Source organism: Oreochromis niloticus, linkage group LG9 (genome assembly GCF_001858045.2).
Source record: "Oreochromis niloticus isolate F11D_XX linkage group LG9, O_niloticus_UMD_NMBU, whole genome shotgun sequence".
Classification (NCBI taxonomy): Eukaryota; Metazoa; Chordata; class Actinopteri; order Cichliformes; family Cichlidae; genus Oreochromis; species Oreochromis niloticus.
This window is the reverse complement of record NC_031974.2, coordinates 26,068,429-26,083,055: the sequence shown is the minus strand read 5'-3', so window position 1 is coordinate 26,083,055 and position 14,627 is coordinate 26,068,429. Positions and strand designations below refer to the sequence as shown.

General features: G+C 41.2%; 1 protein-coding gene across 8 annotated transcripts in view; it reads right to left on the bottom strand.

Annotated features, from left to right (window-relative positions):
- ntng1a (netrin g1a) overlaps window positions 1-14,627 on the bottom strand; it is a 124,932-nt gene that overhangs the window by 96,688 nt on the left and 13,617 nt on the right. For all 8 annotated transcript variants that reach the window (XM_013265003.3, XM_025910333.1, XM_025910332.1 and 5 more), the window contains exon 2: window positions 13,269-13,940. In XM_013265003.3, coding sequence (XP_013120457.1) covers window positions 13,269-13,520 — 252 coding nt within the window. In that variant the 5' untranslated portion in view covers window positions 13,521-13,940. The remainder of the gene's footprint in view (window positions 1-13,268; window positions 13,941-14,627) is intronic.

Below are 14,627 nucleotides of genomic sequence, written 5' to 3'. Positions count from 1 at the left end.
AGACACAATGTTGCTACATGCCTGACATGGTGGGAATCAGTGACACTAGTGATGCCATGTGTTAGTCAAAGTGACTGTTATGAAGTCTACTCAGCAGCTCTAACATGAAACACAATGATCTTCCAGTGAATAAAACATTTTGTGGGACTCCACTAGTGTCGCCCTTATTTAACTTAAACCGACCTCACAATTCATCCACTTTCTGAAATGAGCTGTTGTAACTCCTTTCACGAGAGCCACCTCTCCAAGTCCAGTTTCTACTCACTGGTTTCCAGTTTTTAAGCTAAGCTAAGCTAACCTGTGGAGAGCTGCGGGCGTTAAGCACACAGATATGGGAGGTTTCATTCTTATCTATCATGAAATGTAGACTTTAATCAAAGTTGTCATTTGGCTCAAACAGTTTATGAAGACATTGTGCAATTAAATTTCTGTAGCATCAGAAAAGACACATATGCATGTATGCTAACTCTGTGACGCTAGAGTTAGCATACATATAATCAGCAATGCATGCTTTCAGTAACATGAGAAGGAAAAACACATCTTGTAACTACATAAAAACAATATTAATGTACTGCAAACTAATTTGTAATTGTCTACTTCTCAGTATTTTTATACTCTCTAAAGTGAAAATGGTGATGGCAAGCCAGAAAGCCAGCTAATAATACAGGTAGAAGAAAACCCTTGATGAAATCCAAGGGAATTCAGGCAAGGAGGGGTACCGCACTCATATCAAACACCAATGCCCCCCGCCACTGTGTTTGCAGCTTGGCGTATCGCCCTCGTGTTTACGGTGGGGGAATAATCTGAAGCGGCGCTGACTGTCGTTGAAAGAGAGCCTTCAATGTGACAACAATGTGTGTCCCAGAGTAACAGTTAATGGCTGGCACCTCTAACTGAATCATTTCATTTAGAGCCTCTGATGTGCAGACAGAGAGGATGTAAAATGCATTTCCATGCCAAGCCACTCGATCGCTCACTATCCTTGTGAACATAATGAACAGATTACCGTTCGCACCCTTGTCACATCATGCCTCTGTGACAAGTGTCTGACACCTTGAGGGAGATGCTTTGAATGCATGTCCTCGCAATGCAGACGGCAAGGCCTGGAAAAAAAAAAGTCAAGAAACTAGTTTGGTAGCCACAGGAAATAAAACAACTTGCTAATTAGAGGAGCAATGGACTGAGGCAGACGGTATTGCCTGAGTTTGAGATGGCTTGGGAGATGGATAGGGTGAAATACCAAGTGTCTATATCCCAGCACCCTTAGGCCAAAGTCCTACAGACACTGCAAGTCTACACCCAATTTACCACTTGCTCTCTCTGTCCTGACTCGGGTTAATAAAATGCTAACCATCTCAATATCCGTGACGACATTTTGCTAACTACGTCCCCTCTAGTTAAATTCAGCCTCTCTTGTCCTTTTCTCTCCCACAGAAATATACTCCTGCCTGGGCTTAATCAGGAGGATTGCTTATTAAGGAAAAGCTCTCGGGTACTTCCTAAATTGGGGAGAGAACAGTCTCGCCAGTGCGATAACTGCAGATTTATGTCAGAATTAGGTGTAAATAGCTGCACTGGTTATTCCCCTTCTTTAATTAAGCAAGCACATTTTCCAGGTCTTTGTCTTGTGCGCTGACCACTCCAGTTCCCTCTGCGGGGCAGATGCTAGCTTACAAAGCAACTCGGTCATGTGTAGGAGAGTGCACAGACAAGCCATTATAATGTGCTCCCAAAAGTTCAAATGGCTAAAAACTCCATGACAGCTCTTATAGTTTCTTTTTTGGTACTTTTTTGTCATTCTTATATATGTGCTTTTATGCGTCTGATAAGAGAGTTCATAGCCCAGTCGTCACTTCATTTTTCTTACTTTGTTCTCTGTCGTGGTTTCAAACTAGTACTCCAGCCTGATTGAAACTACCAACGGGTAGTTATCCAAAATGATACATGGCGGTAACTGTCAAATTACTTTTCGGAGTCAGATCAAGCTGAGTGCACAAGAAAATAAAGTGAGTGGAATAACACTTTAAAAGACTGCCGACTCCGTACTTTGAAAACAATTCCATCCATTGCCGCTCATCTCTCTGAGTTCTATCTTTATGCTCCACTCTTAATATATGTTCCAACAACCTTTACACTTTCTCTTAGCTGCGACTGTACTCACATCTGCCAGGGAGAAATATAACTGAGACGAGCACTGGAAAAATGCTCTTATGCAGTTCATGAGGGGGTACTCATCGTTCAGATTCCGCATTCAATTTCCATCACTGATAGTGTTGCTATTGATCTAGAGTTTGCCCTGTGCTCAGTGCGGGCCAGACATAACAGATTTTATGGTTTGGGATCTGTCACTCAATGTAATCCAGGGGTCTTTTTCAAAGCCTGTCCAGGGTGAAGTGCACTGACTCACATTTCCCTCGAACAAGGAGAACGACACTGTTGGCCTAAAAGCTGTCTGAGAAGACAGAAATGTTTCATAGGGCGAGTCTAAACAAGCAAGTAGAACTTTGAAAGTGCATAAAATATATCCCCCTTCTTTTTTCTGAGTTAAACAATAATGAATTCCCTTTAATGCATTTTGACTAGATGATATTATATCAGCCCCTTGTGTTAGCAGATGACTCGGCTTCAGTATGCTTTAAAACTCCTTATTGCATGTGTTCATACTACAGCTACACTTTCCATGGTTTCTATCTCCATCCATCCATCCATCCATCCATCCATTTCCTTCTTGTATCATAAAGAAATTATTGAGAGTGAAGTTTTCAGAATGAATGAGTGACCTGTATTATTTCAGATATGCATCTCTTATATTACATTTCCATTAAAATAAACCCTGACACCAAATACAGGACATTGCACCTCAATTTCATTTTTGTGTTAACACAGCGAGAAAACGTTAAACCTACATAACTGAGGATATAACTTTTAGATTGTGCAACTAAACTACAACCAGTGTTGCTATGACGATGCTAATTTGGAACATATACTAATTTGAAACTACTGCCATGGTGTTAGTGCAGTGGTAGCATTGGAATTTGGCTGAAGGACCCAATTATGTTGCATATAGTTGGAAATAAATCATTTCTGACATGTTGCAGACATGTTGTGCTGCTTTTTTTAAACACATATCACTTTGCATTAGTATAGTATACAGCAGCGTACATCCCAAAATAGATAGAAAAGCCTTCTGAAATAGTACGATGTGAACTGCAGTTCAAAATTTAGCAAAGTGTGTCTGTACGTACAGACACAAATAGAAGCAAAGTGGCACACACACATACACTAGTCACACAACACAAGGTATTCATTGTGCTGATAAGGGATGGGAGGCCCTGCTGCTTTGAAATGCTGAGTAGAGGAGGGAGAGCGTCTGCCACAACTGTAGGAACATCTGACCCCCCACGATGGATAAAAATGAGGGATGGGATCACTGGGACTGCTCTATTCAGAACACACCCCCTTATCTGCTGCAATTAACATTAAACCCCCCCCGAACACAGATAAATGAAAACATGAGTGCCTCAAAATATGAATGCTACCATATGCCATGCTCGGGGCTCTGTAAACTTCTCTCTATCGGCCCGTGCTCGTGAATGCCATTTGTTATTCAGTTCCCAAAGAGGGAAGGGGGATATTTAGAAAATCAGTGTTCAACCAAGTGAGCTCCGAGGGGAAAGCCACACCAGAGGGTCAAAGAGTCATTAAAAGTCAACGGATCTCTGCAGAAGCCAACCACTGTATCTCTCTATATATTCTCCAACCCCTCGTGCACAAAGGAGGAGGAAGAACAGGGACGGCTATAGGACAGGAGGGGGGTGTGGGGTGGGTGGGTGTTCCAGACCATAATTTTCCTCAACTGATGAACTGTGAAACGCAACAAAAGCCCCCATTACCACAAGAGGGATTTTGAGTCCATGGAACTATAGGAGAGAAAAGAGGGTTAAAAACATGCCTTTGTTAAATAAAATACACGGAGAAAGAAAGAAAAACGTTCCCGTGTCGCAGAAATCAGACTGTGAGGGCCAACATGGTTGGTATATATTATTTGTGAGGTCTCAGGTCCCTAGAGTATGGTGACCACTTAACAGTGAGACAACGTGATATTTCTGGGTGACTTGTAGTCAATAGCAAGAACTTTTAAAGATATTCAGAGGCTAAATCTGAGCTATGAGAGATCATCCCTTCCTTGACTTATATTCAATAGCAATTTTCTCGGAATATATCATTTCAGTATCTGGAAACCAAAGCTGAACGAGAGGGAAATATAATGTTTTTGCTTCCCGGGATGAAACGTTAGCCCTTTTCCTATTGACTTTGTTTTATACACGTAAGAGAATATGTTCTGATTTGCTCTTTCACAGTCCAACATGTGAGTTCACATTTAAACACTATAACGATCCTTCAGCTTCTCCGAGGTTCTTCGCCATAGTTTATGGTGAAGGAGGAAATGTTCTGCTTCAAATTTAAAATAAAAAAATCTACAGAAAGCATGGTGGGAGGCTGGAGTCGAGGGGGCCCCCCTGTCATCCTGTGATGGCAGTGTAAATGGTGAAGCAACACCGAACGCCTTGACGGAGCCCAGATATACAAGTCATACACTCACACAGCACAACATCACAGAGCAACACCTGATGTTTTCTGCATACCAACTTTTCGCTAACTTCACTTTGTCAAACTTTTTTTTTCCCCCTCTCTGGGAGTAAACATTTCCTCCTCTTCACACTTTCAAAAGGTCCTCTCATTTCATTCATATACAACCAAAAGAAACAAAAACAAAAGAGCAATCACACCTTATAATGATAGGAGGTGGTAATAGTGTGGTGAGGTGATGATACTGGAAAGGTAGGAAGGTAGAAAGCAGTAATCAGCCACAAAAGCACTGCACACAAAATGAAACTGACTGTTCACTAAACCACACCCCCTCAAGTGTTGCTACATCTGCAAAGTTTTCCATTTTCCCATGACACATGCTCAGTTTGTAATAACATTTGCAGCTCTGCTACTTAAAATTCTTGGTAAACAAAACAAAGTCTTTCATTTATTGCGGGTGGCCGTTGTTATGCTTGCTGAAAGTAAAAATATTTTCCGCATACCATGAGGTGGTTTACAACGCAGTATCCAGCGGACTCATTAAAAGGAAAAAAATTCATTATTTTCTGTCACATGAATTATTCTGCAGTAGTAGACGCTCATAGTAAACATCGCCAAAGTTTTTGAGTAATGAGTGTGTGTACGTGCAATCCAAACGCTCGGGCTTCTGTTTGCTCTAAACACTCAGTTTCAGATAGCTTTTTTTTTATACTCTTGGCTTTGATGATGTCAACAAGAGCAGATCTCCCTATTATGGTCATGTCATGCTCACAGCTCTGGCTGTGAGCTCAGGAGCCTTGCCCACCTGCTGTTCCCACCTTCTGTTCGTTAGAGGCAGCCAATCAGAAAAATGTGGGCTTAGAGGGAGGAGGGAGAAGCTTATTTTAGATGGAGGATGAACTGAGCAGCTGCACTGAGGGCCAGGATTATTTTCAAGTGTGAATCATGCAAAGCTCCTCTAGCAGAGCTCAAGATCAAAAATATGTTAGTAGAAATGAGGATAATAGGTCCCATTTAATATTTCCAAGTGAATGACTGTGAAACAATCTGAGAGTCTGATCAAAGACAGTGTCCATAATCAAACCTGGTGCACTCGCTTCCATTGTATTTTAGTGTCTGCTAGAAAGTACATGAAAATATTCACAATGAAAGAATAAAATGATGTTAGTGTTATGGCTGCTACCGATCCTCCAACTTAATCCTCCGCACAGAAAAACTGCAGTTTTGTGACTTTACAACTGCGACTGCAACTCCGAAGATGTTTTTCCATAGCAACTCTGAATTTCTGCTATCAACAGTATCTCCCATTTCAAACATGTCAACTCAGTTTGCAGAACGGCTGGAAATGCACCTCTTCAGGGAATTACAGCATAATAAAATCAGCACTAATCCAATTGATTTGGAAATATTACAGAAGGTACTGTTTGTGTTGTATGTGTGGTTTCACTTGGCAACAAACTCAAACAAATGCATAGCACAACAAAGTAAGTGAATTTAGGCTCTGTATCCAGTGTGAATACAAGGTTCACACTGTGGTTAACTGGTTACATTAGAAAATTAGCTGTTCTTATTCTTTTGGTAGCATGCTGTTTCCTGACTCTCTAGTAATTGCTACTTACATTAGAGGAAACACACTTTGCTGTTGTGTCTTTGTGTCTGGATCCTTGATCATACCACAAAGCTGATGTGGCACCCATACACTCAAAACTCCACAAATTCACATCAGAAACTGAAATTTAAAACAAAAGCACTGCTATACAAGGCTGAGCCACAACATGCCCATAACAGGAAGTGGGATTTTCTGCCAACACCTGTTTAATGGACTTCTCTTGAGCCTGGTCTGGGCTGGCTGACAAGCCCGTGTTCGTATTGGTGCTCGAAGGCTCGGGAGAAGGAGCGCTTGGAAATAAGAAAATGATAAAAATTCAGCCGGTGCCCGACGCTCATGCAAAGTTTATAGCACAGGATGTGTCGGAGAGAATATGATGAGATCCTCCCCTCACTGCGGTATCTGTAACCTTCACACTGGTCAGCTACAGTGTGGGTGTCTAACAGTTATCTGCTGTCTTAGACAATATTAGATCTATTCTCACCGTGCCGGCAGTTGAATTCATGAAGCTACAAAATTAAAGATTGAAAGGTTCATATTTGGAGAACACGGGGGAAAAGTGTGCAGGCTGTAGGTTTCAACTCATTAAATATGAACGTTAAAACTACATGACTGACATTATAGAAGCCCATCTGTTAGTCTGTATAATAACTAAACAGTTATGTTTATTTAATATCAGCCTTTGGAAATAAGGAAGCAGCCAAAAGTAGCTTCTTCATTAGTATGTCCAATTTGTATTTTTCATTATTTATTTATTTATTTTTAAATTATGTTTGCCAGAAAGTCTGGACCATGCAGCGATTTTGCACTCTGGTCACAGTGGCGGCTCAAATCCTTAAAAAAGGAAAACTAAAATTTTCTCACAAAAATAAAATAAAATTTAAAAAGTCCTGATTACTCTGCATAATTGGAGAAATTAGCAATTTTGTCTTTTTCTATGCTCAGACGATGTGAAATCACACAAAGCAGAGATGCTGACAAAAGCCTTGAGAAGGGAACAAAAAGTAGGGAACTAAACAAATAAATGTATTTAACACAGTAGTTACTTGTTGGTTTGTTTGAGTTATTCTGGGTTAGACAGTCTCAGTATAAAATTCATGAAATTATATACTTAAATAAAGATGTGTTTTGTTAAAAACATGTATGCCAAGAGAAGTCGAGCTGTGTCATTAAAGTTACAGTGTTAAACAGTAGCCTGGTGTTGTTAAAATCAGATGTGCATGCATTATGTTGCTGATAGAATAATTCATTTTTTTTTCAATAACGAATGACCTCATGTTATGTTATAGAATTTCATCTAGTTTCATCTAGTTTTTAGTTGCAGATAAAATAGAAAAAAATATGGAAACTGCTGATTTTCAGTTTACAATGCATCAGTTCATCTTATTTCATTAAAGCAATAAATCCAAGCATCAAAATTGATGCAAATTGACTCATTACAGCACAGTGTATTTAGCAGGCATGTCTGTGGGAATGTGGCTTCAGCTTGTAGCTTGTTGAAACAATAAAGTGAATTTTATGGCTCTTATGTGATGAAAACCGCTCTGCCCATAAAGGAGAGTGTTTGAAGTGTGTCGAGTTAAGTACAAAAATGGATACGCACTATACTGAGTACAACCTTCGCCTCAACTTGTTTGCTGAGGGTTGATTAGGCTAATTAAATCACAGAAAAGAGACAGAATTCCCTTGAGCGCAGATTAAAATCATCTGTGAAAAATTCTGCTTAAACATCGCCTGCTGGGTAATTATACAAAAATAATAACTCAGGCTTTGTTTGCCACTCCAGATAGCTATCAGTAATCAAACAATGAAACAATAAGCTATGCTGAAAGAATCTGTGGATTATCCACATTTTTTCCCTCCTTTTAGCTTGTTTTGGCCCATGTCTTGTGCTTTTTCTCAAAAATTGCAATAAATGGTTGCCCTTGTTTGGCAAAGATGAAAGACAATACATAAAGTGGATCACGCTGATTTAGTCCTCCAATGTTAAACAGTTCTACTGAATGGAAAATGTTTTATTTATTGGTGTTTAATTGTTACAATGTTCCTGATATCTGACCTTTTTTTTGCCAATCAGCACATCTGAAATTCCATCTTTGTGCTTGTTTTTGCAATCTCACCTCACAAAAAAATCCAATATAAACTGTTTATGAGACAGTCTGCCACAGACAACACTGTAGCCCTGTGAAAAAGCAGCTGTCTCTTTTCTCTCGATATCATCCTCCTCTAACCCTTGCATTGAGCGTTTCAGTATGAAATGAGACATATTGCTGCTGACAGCGCACTCGTTTTCTCAAGGAAATGTCAACGTGGAGCCCGTTGGCGGAGTGGGATGGTTGAGGCATGGGAGAGTTAAAACGCTTTGGCTGTCTCAAACCTTTAATCGAGATCAGCTTAGGAAGAGGTGAGATTTGTATACCTCTGAGTAAATCTATGGGGGCACACAACAACCTCGCCTCCCATTCACTGGTTAACACATCTAGAAAAGCTCATCCGAAAGGATGACCAAGATGCAACATCGAATAGCAGGTTATAATGGGGAAAAAAGAGTCGTTGTTACAGAAAAATAAAAATAGATTAAAAAAACATTAATCCTGGCAAGGTTCAAGAAAAACATGTTAAATCTGTAGTAAAATCAAACAAGAGAAGCATGGTTCATCTCAGCCAGAGGTTAACTGGAATGTACCATCTTGTCTGGTAAGCACAGGGGTACAGGTGCTCACACTCTGCACATTGAAAAATAAAAAGGTACAATATGTCTGTGTTAGGGAGTAACATACCTTAATTACCAAATAATATAATTATTACCAGTGAAAAAACACATTAGTAAATTAAAGTTACAAATGTAAATGTTGACTTGATTACAAACGAGGCTACATCTGGATATTATTTTCTGTATAAAGACGTTATGTAGTATATAACTCCTATTATATTTCTCATGTTGTTGCTTCCTTCTCTACTTGTGCATTTCAAAGTCTTCCCAGTACTGGCCATAAGCACAAACAAATACTCCTAAGCAGGTTGTGTTCAAGATAACAAATCAATAAGTATAAAAGCACCGACTACTGACCAATCAATTCTCTTGGAAATTGGCAGCGCCATTTGTAGAAGATCTTGCAGCGCTCGGTGTTCGGATCATGAGGGTCTCTTAGGAGGGCAAGAGTGTTCAGAGAAGGTCTAAACCCTTTGGCTTTCCCTGATGAGCATCAATAAGAGAGCTATAGATTCTCAGCGGAGGGAATTGCCTTTTCATTGTTCTGTAGGCCTTTGTATAGCAATATAATCCTACAACAGAGACTGATTAAAGTACTAAAGTCTTGTATTTTACGTCCTTGCGAGTAAGCCTACTAACCGGGTTGAATTATGTGTTTATATATGCTCTTTTTTTACTGGGATTTAAACATGTACACAATAAGTCATAATCTAACTTTGATTAAAAAAATAAATATATATCTTGCATATTTGCAGCTTAAGGGGGAAAATATAAAATATGACATGCTATAAAATGCTTGATATGGGTATGTTTGCAGGCTTAGAAATGGCAATGGTTAAAAAAGTTCACATTTTAAAGCCTAAATCAGTTTCTAATGAATTATCCAAATTACAACGCCATGTGTGGTATACTGTCCTCTGACACAGCATTACAGTCCTCTGACTGAGGCTGAAATGGGGTAAAAAGGCATACACTGCACCACCTCTTAACAATCCCCATAGCTTCCTCATTTAGATGTGATTGGCTATGAAATGTACTGGCCTGCAGGACTCAGGTTTCAGCATTCATCAGCACTTCCTGGTTGTAAATTGATGGCACCGAGAGAAGCATCCAGTACTTGCATGGGAATGCAGAAGGACATCAATGCACGCACGAGCATGGTTTCCAAACACAGTTTAAATTATATATCCACACCTACTGAGTAGACTCATTTATGTTTAATGCCACGTGCATCAAAGAAGAACCAAACTGTGCGTTACGCTGAACGATCATTTTATAGCTCAAAAGCTCTGCGGCGAGGTAAATGAAACGCTGATAATTCCCTTGAGTGCTCTTGACTGTGATGCGGCGGCTAGACATAGAGGAAACGCAGCTACTTCTCGGTTTAATAAACCTGTACTGGGAAACAAAGACGTGTCTAAATGCAACATAATTACTTCCATTGGTTTTATAAATATGCAGCTTTTTTATGTTTGTAAGTTTTTCAAATACACAATCATCAAAGTTAATTGTTTTGCACAAGAACTGGATTTTTTGGCGATTGCACATTAATTTTGTATGAGCTCAAAGATGCCCTCGTGAACGCTGCACAAACCCGACCATCAGGCTGAGGCAGTGAGAGCCGTCCAGGCTTTTAAAGGCCAGTCTGAGTCTAACTGGAGGGGACCGTGAAAACTCATATGATGGCAGATTCATGTGCCGGAGTTCAGTGAATGCCAGCTTATTGCTAAGGAAAAGGTCACTGGGCTAGAAGGAGAATTAAAAAGTCTTTACTGGGGAGGGTGGTGTGTGTGATGTTGTCTTCCCTTATCTGTGACCCTGGGATGAAGGCCGCAACCCGAGATAACCACGCTCATATAAGCAGCACGCCCTCGAGCTACTGCATCTCTTTCCGTCTCGGTCTCCTCTCGTCAGGCTTCGGTGTCTGTTACCTTCAGCACTCCAGGAAGCAGACACAACGCTTTAAAATACACCCGCCTCTACGAGCGCAAAATCAATTACCAGAGAGATGGAATTCTCCGATAATGCAGCATAATGATAATTGCCCCGGATCTGCCGTGATTTGACTTATGATACAAACCACTATTGGCATTGTAGCAGCGTATTGGCAGCCAGAGTAGCTGAAATATCAATGATAATTGTTCCAATGTTGATTCGGAGCCACGTTACTGCCTGGGGTAAACATAAACCAATTGCAGAGAATTGGACTCCATGGTAAGCAGCAGGGGTCATATTTCATTGATGTTTGTGTGATTTGCGATCAGCACAGTGCAGCAAGAGAGAGGAAATGGTTATGTGGGAGCTAACCGCTGCCTGTTTAATTGAAGCACTCCTATCACATCGACTGCCGGAGACACGAGGGCGACAGCGCGGCACAAACTCGCGCTAATTCAATAAGCGATAATCAGACTGTTGTTAAGAGGCTGGCATTAATAATCACAAACTCCCTCTCAGTGAGTCTAGAAATAGAACATAGATCAAAAACGGATGGCTGCTGCTGCTCGTCCAGGATTCAGCCAGTTTATCCACAACGTAGCCGCGGCGGCCACACAGATACTACGACACGCTTCAGACTCAGATCGCTCGGAGGTCAGGGAGTCACCCCGAGGGGAAAGAAAAGCAGAGGGTGGCTGCATTTTGACAATGACCTCGCAGATATGGAATCCCGTGACCTCTAACTCATTTTGCCTTCAACCAACCTTGGAGTCAGCCAATCACAGGACTCAGCATTTTTCAAAAGTGCCTCAGAGATGTCGGGCTGAATAATGTGTCCTATGAATAAAACACATTAGCTACAAAACATGCTGAATTATTCACATTTCAGAGCCTCCTTGCCTCCCTACACTCGAGATATTAGTTCTTCAGTCATCATATGCTTCGCACACGGTCCTCAGAGTCTCTGTCTCCCTCACGTTCACTCCTTCTCACTTCTCCGTTGATCATTCTCACTGCCTTTGTCATCTGTGTTTTGTTAATCCCTCTCTGTTTCTCTGTCTCTCCCCTCAGCTGACTTTCTGCTGATGGCGAGTGTCTATTTATACTCCTCAAGTTACTACTTTTCCTGGAACATCTCACTATTTATCTAAAGAGCTCTTGAAGCCGTTGAGGAGTACATTTGTTCTGAGAGAATCTTTGATGATTTGGTAACACACGGTGGCCCAAAATGGATTCATCATTCAGCGCTAATCTGAGGCGACCAGCTGTGAGCTTCAGAGCTAAAAGGACCTGAAATAAGGAGGAGGGTGTTTTGCTAATTAAATACTTGACCTAATATGCATCTTTTGCTCATTTCACTTTCAGCTCCATCAGGAATTTGTAATTTTCATGATTGCGATATAATTTGCAGAATCAACACCATCGCTGACACTTGAAAGGGTAAACCAATCAACCAGTCGCTGCTTTGAATTTTGCTTTTTTAAATCGAAAAATCAGTCTGATCCCGCAAAACATCCCCATCATTTGCTGGGCAGTTCCTCATTGAATTTGTTGTGATATTAAATGCTCGTTGGATGATTTTCTAAAATGTGTTTAATTATTTTAATTATTCCGACTCCACTTTAAAGTGTTTTTCGATCATAAAACAGAAAATAAATACAGTAAGAAATCCTGCTGATGCGTACAGTTTTGCCCCGCAGGTCACAGCATTAAAATGTTTATATATGAGAAAACATTTTCCTCACAGAAGAACATTTAACATCTTTTTTCAGAGAAGCCTCAAAAGCTTCCCCCAAAAATAACAAAATAATAATGAGGAATGCTGTGTGACTGATTAATATGTCCGAACACTTACTGCATGGGTAAAAACACTGTGCATATACAATAATGCACCACACTGTTATATTTTTAGTCCACCTGTGCACTATTTCACCCACCCAGAAACTGTTTGAATTTTTAAGCCACTCACTCATCCACAAACATGGGTGCAGCAGCAAAGCTGTGCTGGGACGTCTCCTTACTTTGAAAGCAGAACAACTGAGGAAGCTGTATTTCTATATGAGGCTTTTGTGTGTGCAGAGAAAGAGGTGAGCGCTTGTGTTTTCATTGAAAAGTCACATTATACTGTGTTTTCTGCCGTGTCAACAGCACATCAGACAGTGTTTGCAGTGCACACCAAGAAGCAGCTCTCTAAACAGCAGAACATGACGTCAATGGGCACAAGCCTCTATTTCTTCAGCCACAGTAAGGTATCTGAGTCACACAGGCTTTTGAAAGTGTCTGTCATGGCTGTGGGGTTGAACAAGCCGAGAAGCAACTTGATACACAGGAAGAGATAAGAAAGACGCCTTAGGTTGTCTTTTTTCCCCCTACTAGGTGTACAACTTTAAAAAAAAAAGTTTCACTTTTCAGTGTACTCACCAGGGCACAGTACGTCTCTGGAGGGTCTCCACAAGTGATGTTGGGGGGATCTAGAGTCACCTTTAGGTACTGGGTCATATCTGCTGCCTCGGGTTGGCAGGCCATGTAGTCCCAGGATAAGCCTTCATCTGAATAAACCTGGGACTTGCACACATCGTAATGTCCCCATGCTGCAGCAGGGTAGTGCTGCATGGCTGCCTGGCAAACACCAGTCCACAGTGCCTGCAGCGTCAGCGCAAAGTGGAAACGCATGACTGGCCCTTTCTCAGCTCCTTGTTAAGGAGCCGTATCTCCTTCTGAAGGGTGTACAAACAAGGGATCGCTCTTCGACTTCCACTTACTACACTTCACTCAAGAAGAGTGAGGAGGCATGCCAAACTCCCTTTAGGTGGAGCAAGGGTTGCTTTACAAGTGTTTTTCAGTACAATATCTGTCTCTTTCAGGTTTTCGAGGGGCGGTGGATGATTTGAGGGATGGTGAGGCTACCAGCCCATTGAGAAGATAAGACAGGACCGAGGGAGGGAGGAGGATGGTGGAGGAGAGAAGGAAGAGGAAGAGGGGGGAGGCAAGACGGAGATAGCCCTCTGACACGCTGATAGGAAGATGAGTGACGGGTCTCCTCAGCTTGCCTGGCTGTCAATCATGGTCCTCGTCCTGCGTGACGATCTGGCACTGCAGAGAAACAGGAGAAGGAGAAGAAGAGGCGGGATGAATATACCTCACTTATGGGAATAGAATTTGACAGTGAGAGAACATTAGCTGGGGCCACGTCATGAGTAAAAGGTGTACGTGTGAAAAGAAAGTTGGATGGGTGCGAGAAAAGGGTGCCGTGCTGGTGTTGGTTGTCGATCAAAACACAGAAAATCAGTAAGCGAGGCCATCGGGGTAAACTGGATCCTGCTGCTTTCACGCCAAACCCTCATCACACTCAGCGGTATTAAGCCTACAGTGTTACAGCTTTCCCACAACCATTACACTCTCCTTACACCTCAGTCAACTCGAACACCCTACAGTGCATGGGAAAAAAGGACAAATACCATGAAGAACATAAAGAAATTTCATGTGTTGTTCATTCATGGAAACCATTCGTCTCAGTGCTGCTTTAATCAGAAATACTGGACAGTACTCTAAATGGCTGCTTAATGGTTTAAGCTAAATGCAAATTTCAGTTTCTCTTTTTGGTTAGCGCCACTTTATATAAGTGCTTTATGGCATAATACAGCAAAAAATCAAGTTACAGCAGGGAAAAAGTGCAAAAACCTCACAGCTATAAAACACAGACAGGCTTGTGCACTTTTGTATCGGTGCATATACATGTGCAAACACACCAATGTTCATATGAAAACAAAAATACCAATA